Source organism: Vicia villosa, linkage group LG1 (genome assembly GCF_029867415.1).
Source record: "Vicia villosa cultivar HV-30 ecotype Madison, WI linkage group LG1, Vvil1.0, whole genome shotgun sequence".
Lineage (NCBI taxonomy): Eukaryota > Viridiplantae > Streptophyta > Magnoliopsida > Fabales > Fabaceae > Vicia > Vicia villosa.
This window is the reverse complement of record NC_081180.1, coordinates 77,435,028-77,442,959: the sequence shown is the minus strand read 5'-3', so window position 1 is coordinate 77,442,959 and position 7,932 is coordinate 77,435,028. Positions and strand designations below refer to the sequence as shown.

Genomic DNA, 7,932 nt, shown 5'->3' with positions numbered 1-7,932 from the left:
TTAAATCTGAAAGTTCTCACAACCTAAACTCTAGGATTGAAATTCATATTTGAAGCATTTAGGGCAAGAATGGAGTTTTCTCCAAAAATGGAGTCGCAGGTGTTTTCGTAAGTGCATTTCTGAAAACACCTCTCTGACCAGTTTCGGAAATGCACCTCGCAGGTGTTTTCGTAATTTTCTTGATTGTTTCGCCTTCTTACCGATTTCAATTTATTCAAGAAAATGTCAGGAAACCCCGCACGACTTAGACAGGGTAGGAAGACCCAGACCGCATCGGCTCGACGCGAGCGGGTCTCACAATTAGCATCGACACATGGACGAGAATGAGTACCCGTCCAAACAGATGAAGCGCCTTCTAGTTCCTCATCTGGATCTAGGAGTCAGCTGGCTCGGGCGTCTTCCCTCGTCAGGTGGTACATGAGGAGGAGGAGGAGGTGAGACATCATGAATATGATATACCTGATGCTGACCCTCCGAGCGGGGAGGATGATGCGGAGGAGGGCTACCCAGGAGGGCCTACGGACACTTTCATGCTGATTTACTATCACGACCACGTCGCTCGATGTGTTTGGGAGGGAGAGGTAGTTTTTTTAATTAAACTTTATAATTTAACGGTTTTTTATTTAGGTTTTTATTCCATTTTCTCCTAACGGTCTAACTAAGTTTCTTTTTTGTTTTTGTTGTGACAGGAACGGCCGACCATAAAATCCGTGAACCATGCACGAAAGATATTTTCTCTATTTAAACCACTGGCTCAGTGGTTTAATGACGTGGTAGCTGGGAGCGGGCTTATCGGGTTATGCATGACCAACTATAGTACCATCAGCCACGGCATGCAGGGCGCATTTGTCGAGAGGTGGCACAAGAAGACGTCTTCTTTCCACCTTTCTGTTGGGGAGTTGAAGATCACCTTACACGACGTGGCATGTGTGCTCCAGCTGCCAATCAGAGGGAGGCTGCTCGACATTCCCGGATACTAAGGGTTGAGGCCATTGAGTGGATGGTGGACTATCTGGGCATGGACCCAAACATGGCGGATTACGAGTGCAGGGCAACGAATGGGGCCCATATCAGGTTCTCCAGCTTGATACAGAGAATCACTTGGTGGCGACAGTGGAGTCGGAGCAGGAGGGTGACGAGCTTTTTACTGAGTATCACCGTGCTTGCGCTCTGCGGTGCTGGTTCATCTTTTTGGTAGGCACTGCACTCTTTATGGACAAAAGTGCAACTTACATCGACATGACGTATCTCTGGTACTTTATCAATCTGACTATAGTGGACCAGTGGAACTGGGGGCAGCTATTATGGTATACCTATACCAGAAGTTGAATGAAGCCTCCAATTGGAGGACCAGACAATTGACTGGATCATGCACACTCTTGACGATACGTTTCTTTTTATTATCCTATCGTATTATTTCAATATTATTTCACATTTACTATTCAATATTATCGTATTATTATTTTACATATAATATGTGTTTCAATATTATTTCACATATTATATTATTGTATCGTAATTGTGTTTCAGGGCTGGATCATCTCATACTTTCGCGGCATCCACGACTTCGCCATTGATCCTGCGTACGATGAGGGCATGCCTAGGACCGCACGATACGTCCTCCAGAGGGGGAAAAACGCAGTGGGTCCATATCGTGTGTACCAAGACCGCACTGTGCACGATGACATCCGTTGGACGCCCTTCACTGATTACCGTCATGTTGTCCCATTCGACCGCATCGCATTATACTTTGGATGGTTGGCGTGTGGGACTAACACCATGGTCAGGTACATGCCGAAGCGGTGCATGAGGCAGTTTGCACGTGTGCATATGATATCGAGGTCTCCGTTTGAGGCTGCTCCCGACACCGTTACCCAAGTGGGCCTCACTGCTATATTTGAGGATTGGGCGCATCATTTGGTGCCTGAGGAGTATCGGCGTATGGTGGCCTCCCAGGAGTGGCACTGTGTGGAGGGGTACGTCACATGGTTCTATCGTGTGTCACATCCTTTGATGACACCCGACGCTCCTGGAGATCCTCCTAGGGCAGCACATGAGGAGATCTTGGAGAACCGGCAGGCCGAGGATGACCATGTCACTGATCTCCTGGTATGCCAGCGGATACAAATGCTTGGACACGATGCATTTGACAGAGGTATCATTGAGCATGGTGGTCCAGAGGAAGTTGCCATAGTGGAAAGGATGGTCAATGACGCGACTGGTGCGGCGGCATATAGGCGGCAGAGGAGGTCCCAGGGAGTTAGGGTTAGGCATACTCAGTAGCAATTGCCTATTTATGTTTTATTACTGACTTTTTTGTATTCGGGTTGTATTATTATTTTGACACTGAGCACGATCCCGTACAACTATTTTTCGTATTTATAATAATATTATTTTATTATAATTTACGTGTTTTATTTTGTCGATTCTATTCTATTTTGTCAATTAATTTAAAATATCGGATTAATCATTGATTTGAATAAAAAGAAAATCTCGGAGCATATTTCGGAGATGCATCCCCGAAATAAATGAAAATGTGAAAATATATGTTTTCGGAGATGCACTTCCGAAAACACCAAAAAATGAATGTTTTTGAAAATGCATCTCTGAATTCTATAAAAATATGAAAAAAAATTATTTCGGAGATGCATCTCCGAAGTCATGAATATTATGAAATTTTAAGTAAGAATTCTCATAAGGGGTGGATAAAGAAATTGTCTTATATTTTTCAAACAAGAAACCTTCTTGGAATTCATTCGTATGATGTTTTTTCGATCTAAAAGATAATATATATGATGTAGGGATGGCAAACAGACCCAAACCCACGGGGTCCACCCGCACCCGAACCCGAGTCAACGGGTGAAAACCCGAATTGACTGGGTTTGGGTTTGGGTTCGGGTGCCACCCGATATTTCGGGGGCGGGTTTGGGTAGTGGAAACCCGCGCCCGAAACCCGAAATCACACCCGAATATATATATATATATATATATATATATATATATATATATATATATATATATATATATATATATATATATATATATATATTATATAATATATTTTATATATATATAATATTATTTTTTTGTGTGGAAATTTGTAAGAAAATTGTAGGAAAAATATGTTTTATGTATTTTGTTGCGGGTTTGGGTTTGGGTGAAAAAACCCGAACCCAACGGGTGTGGGCGTGGGTGTTATTTTGTCACCCGAATAGCTTTTGGGTTTGGGTTCGGGTTCGGGTGGTAATTTCGGGTGCAGGTTTGAGTAGTATAAAACCCGCACCCGCGGGCACCCGTTGCCATCCCTAATATGATGTTCTTCGGAAAAACAAAGGTTACGTATCATGTTGATTAGCGTTTGTAAGTTGTAATTTAATACATGTTACTGGTGTTTTCTTTAACGTATAATTTGAGTCTAAGATCTATGCTCTTACTTTAGCTATAAAATATTAACAATTGAAACGTAGTTAATTAAAAGCTTGTTGTGATGATGTTTTATTACTATCTTCCTTGTTGGCAACTACGTGCTGAGTTTGCTTATTTTATTGAAAATACAGCAGACTTAAATACAATGCATATAAATATTTTAACAAAAATGGCGTTTTACAAATAGGTTAAATTCTCAGTTTTTTTAATAAAAATAATGTGTCAATTTCTTAATAGTATTGGTTATATTTCCTGAAATAGGAAACGACGTGGAATTTCTCTCTGTTAGACTTGTCATCATCACATCACACCTATAATATATAAAGATGTAATGGTGCTTTTTTTTCCTTACATGAAAAATAGTACGAAATTAAAAAGTAGAAAGAAAACATAAATCTAAAATAAAGAAGTAAAGATGCTAAAAAAAACTGTCATGGGAAATGGTTCAGAATGACAAGGAGGTCTAAATATTAAGACTCATCAAACATGGTGAATATAGATAAGTATGAGTCCGCAACTAATCGAGAAAGATAAGACAATTAAAGACATCACATTATTTGACGGTTCTCCGCGTTTCACACATATTAGTTACAACAAGCCTCTTTATATATAAAAAAACCGCTATTTGAAGGTAATCATCTCTCTAATTTGTAATGTTTGTTTTATTCAAACACTAATTTGTATGTTGGAGTACTAATCTTAAATGTTATATCCGCCACTTTGAAATCAAGATCCACTGTAACGCCGCGTTAAAAATTCATCGTTCAGATCACCATCTTGTTCTCACGCAGAACATTGACGCTGTCGGTTGGATTACCACAATTCCTTCGTGCCATACCTAGATCCATCTCAATTAGGATGCAATATCCCACGCTCCTGATCAATCCTGTTAAATTTGTAACCAAATTCCATTTCATCAGAGTTGTCAAGTAATGGCACCGTTGAAAATTACTCCCTCTACCCCCAACGCTTAGCTACGGAAACCGTTGATACTGTAGAAAATTGTCCTCTAACAAAAAGTTGTAAACATATTTGATAAAGTAATGAATTAATTTGAATTCAGAAAATTGCTAAAAGAAATACAGAAAAATAAATAAAATAATAGACTTAATTGTAATTTTGGTCCTTTTATTATTTTTTTGCCCCTCTATTTTAAAATTCGGAATTTTAATCTCTTTATTTTAGTTTTTTTGAGAATTTTGGTCCACTTACAAATTCGAAGGCAATTTTTAATAAAATGGAACTCACATTGATGACATGTTCAACATAAATCTTAAATAAAATTAATTTTTTTTTAACATTTCACTACTGATCTGACACTGACACATCATTAATGTGAGCATCATTTTATTTAAAATTGTCTACGGATTTGCAGAGAGACCAAAATTCTCAAAAAAATTAAATTATAGGAACTAAAATTCCGAATTTTAAAATAGAAGGACCAAATTCCAAAAAAATAAAATAATAAGTGGACTAAAATTACAATTAAGCCAAAATAATAATAATAATAATAATAATAATAATAATAATAATAATAATAATAATAATAATAATAATAATAATAAAATGAAATATATGAAAATGAAACATAACATTATTTAAAAATGAAAAATGACGTAAAAAAACAAAATAACTCTACTAGAGGAATTGACAACAAGGTTTAAACAAAACCTTAAAAAAGCTAGGGCTTGGATAGTGTCTCTAAGATTAGTGATTGTGATTTAAAAAAGTGTGCTAAATTTTCGTAGATGACTAAATTGGTAAATTTATTGAGTATTGAATTCCAAGACTGTTGTTAATATTAATCGAATGTTAACTTTATTATTTAGTTGAACAAAATGTTTGGTTTTGATTGGCATGTTTTTAAAGAAGAGAAAGAAGTCTAAATTAATTATAATAAAATTCTGTGTTGAAAATGCTAAGATGAGATTGACTTTGTTTTTCTCATGATCTCTAACTCTAAATTAACATTGCCAATTGATTTATTATCTTGTATGATTATCGACTCCCCAAATTATTTATTCCTAATTTTTAGTGAATAAAACTTAATTTTAACTCAATCCCTAAGATTTGTAGTGAATCATAAATAAACCAAATTTGTTCATTTATCACAAATATCACGGGTTAAGGATTCCTCCCCTAGTTCTAAGTGGTGAAGGCAAGAATATATTTTATCAAAGCATCAAACATTAAATTGTTATTCTAAAAAAAAAAAACATACATTAACTCACATGTAGCTATTAAGCAAAAAAACATCAAGCACAAATTAAAGATAACCCATATGATTTAATAAAAATCTAATTATCAAACTTACTCTTAAATACCAGGGTAATCCAAATTCAACAATGCACCCTTAGTAAATAGGAAATTAACTACTCATAGTTCTAAAATATAAAGTTTAATAAAAAATAAATACTACACGTGAAAAATTAATTGAGAAGCTTCAAAGTTAGTAATAATACATTGAACACCCCCCCAATGCTTCCTACAATGTTTTCTAGCTCCAAACTCTCAAAATTTCCTTCTATGATGGTTAAAATAATTTGTTTTTGGCATATGGGTATTTAAATAGAAGACTTGTGATCTCGCAAAAACATATGTACTGCATCCCTATAAAGCCGGCTAATAAGGTGAGGAGTGACACTCTATATAAATTTTTTGTCGGCATTATAAACTTGGAATTTTTTTAATATATTTCCTCACGCCTAACACTATTGGACTTGGTGCGTGAATATAAACAGTGGGTGGCCTGAATTATTAATATGTGAGACTTGATTTTTCCAATACACCCTCTTACATCCAACACTTTTTGGTCTTGGTGTGCATATATAAATAGGGGGTGGCCCGAATCAATAGGCTTGTGATACCATGATAGAATTAGAATTTGACCTAACTCATCCCTACAAAACCGACTAATAGGGTGAGGGTGCCACTCTATATAAAACTTTTGCGGGCACTATCTTTATGGGACTTGGATTTTTCCTAATACCACATTTTTGTGGTTACGTTGTGTGGTGTCGTTTGTGTTTGTTGCCGAATGATTGGGAAAGTTTCTCATTTGTGTTAGGAGAAGGAATTGAATTGATTAAAAAGAAGACAGACAGACAGACTATTTTTTGGTTTTTTATTAGCTCGCTGAGATTCCTTGTGAACCTCATGCCTACATATCCCTAATGGAAGTCAGAGCTTTTTGTAGTTCGGAGAACTGATTAGGGAGATTAATGATTTTTGGTGCCTTGCTTGAAGCTCAAGGTTGAAGCTTGAATTAAATCTCTGTTTACAGTAAAGAGACATGAAATCATCTTTACAGAGAGGTATTACTATTCCACCACAAACATTTTTAAAGTGACAGAAAAGCTAAAATGATGTTTCATTAAGAGAGGGAGCCTACTTGGTTGATCAAGTATGACAGCGAACATGCCTCTTGAATGAAAGATTCTCAACCAAAATTAGGGAAAGTTGTAGAAGCCTGGGTTGTGTGCTAGATCATGTCTTTCATGAGTCCTAAGTGGGAGAATGTTTGAAATGATCGTTTGTTTGAAATGATCGTTTGTTTGTGGTGAGATAGGAGAAATACCTATCTATGAAGATGAACTATGTCTATCTATTGTTTGAAAGATTTGATTTTGAGTTGGCTTGAATGAGGCCCAAGCTTGAGGCTTTTGATTGATTTTATTGACCATGGAGGATGATTTTTACTGGGGATTGACTTGAATTAAGAAGTCTTTGTGTTCTGTACAAAGCCCAGAATTGAGGCTGACTCTAGTTGGAGAGTGTTTATTTGATGGATTTTATTTGGTATTCTGTACAAAGCCCAGAATTGAGGCTGACTCTTTATTGGGGAAGTTGTTATTTGATGCCTTGTATGAGGCCCAAGGTTGAGGCTGACTCTTTGGGGAGTTTTATTCTGCTGGAGGATTTATCTATTAAAAGACTGATTTTTTTTGGAGGCTAACCCTTTCCAGGGGTTTTGGATTTAAAGGAGTGATTTTTGAGGCTAACCCTTTCCAGAGATTTTGGCTTATAGCAGAAAGATTGTCTAATTGAGACTTCTTGTTTAAAGCCCAAGATTAAGGCTGACTCTGATTGAGGATAGACAACTATGGATCCTAGACTTTGTTAAGGAAGATTAATGAAGATAAGGGTGACAGAGACTGTCCATGTCTCTCATTCCAAAAGGTGTACTCAATATGAGATTGAGACAATCTTGGCTTGTTTAAAAGTCTGGTTTGGAGAATGGAAGAAACTCGCCAGGGTAGGTTGAAAGGTGACTAAAGACCTGTTCCTATGTTTATAAGAAACATGATAGGTCCTTGTATACAAGCTCAAGAGGAAGCTGGAGATGCTTTTAAGAAGCCTGTGGGTCCTTGTTCAAAGCCCAAGAGGAGGCTAATCGAGGGTCATCGAGGGTCCTTGTTATAGCACAAGAGAAAGCTATGTAGTTTTAAACTTATTTTGGCTTTAAGCAAATGGGTAAGAGGTTTCACCGGGAATAATTCCTCTTGG

General features: G+C 36.8%; 1 protein-coding gene across 1 annotated transcript; it reads left to right on the top strand.

The window, feature by feature from the left end:
• Nucleotides 1-925: 925 nt before the first annotated feature.
• LOC131646457 (uncharacterized) lies at nt 926-3,715 on the top strand. The gene is made up of 4 exons (XM_058916487.1): nt 926-1,074; nt 1,199-1,307; nt 1,531-1,976; nt 3,688-3,715. The coding sequence occupies exons 1-4, from the start codon at nt 926-928 to the stop codon at nt 3,713-3,715; spliced, it is 732 nt and encodes a 243-aa protein (XP_058772470.1).
• The last annotated feature ends 4,217 nt before the right edge of the window (nt 3,716-7,932 follow it).

Coding starts and splice junctions, on each gene's coding strand:
- LOC131646457 (XM_058916487.1), top strand. CDS start 926: ATGTGTGCTCCAGCTGCCAATCAGAGGGAGGCTGCTCGACATTCCCGG. Junction 1,075..1,198: donor ACGAATGGGGCCCATATCAG/GTTCTCCAGCTT, acceptor TCTTTTTGGTAG/GCACTGCACTCTTTATGGAC. Junction 1,977..3,687: donor GAGTGGCACTGTGTGGAGGG/GTACGTCACATG, acceptor TTCCTGAAATAG/GAAACGACGTGGAATTTCTC.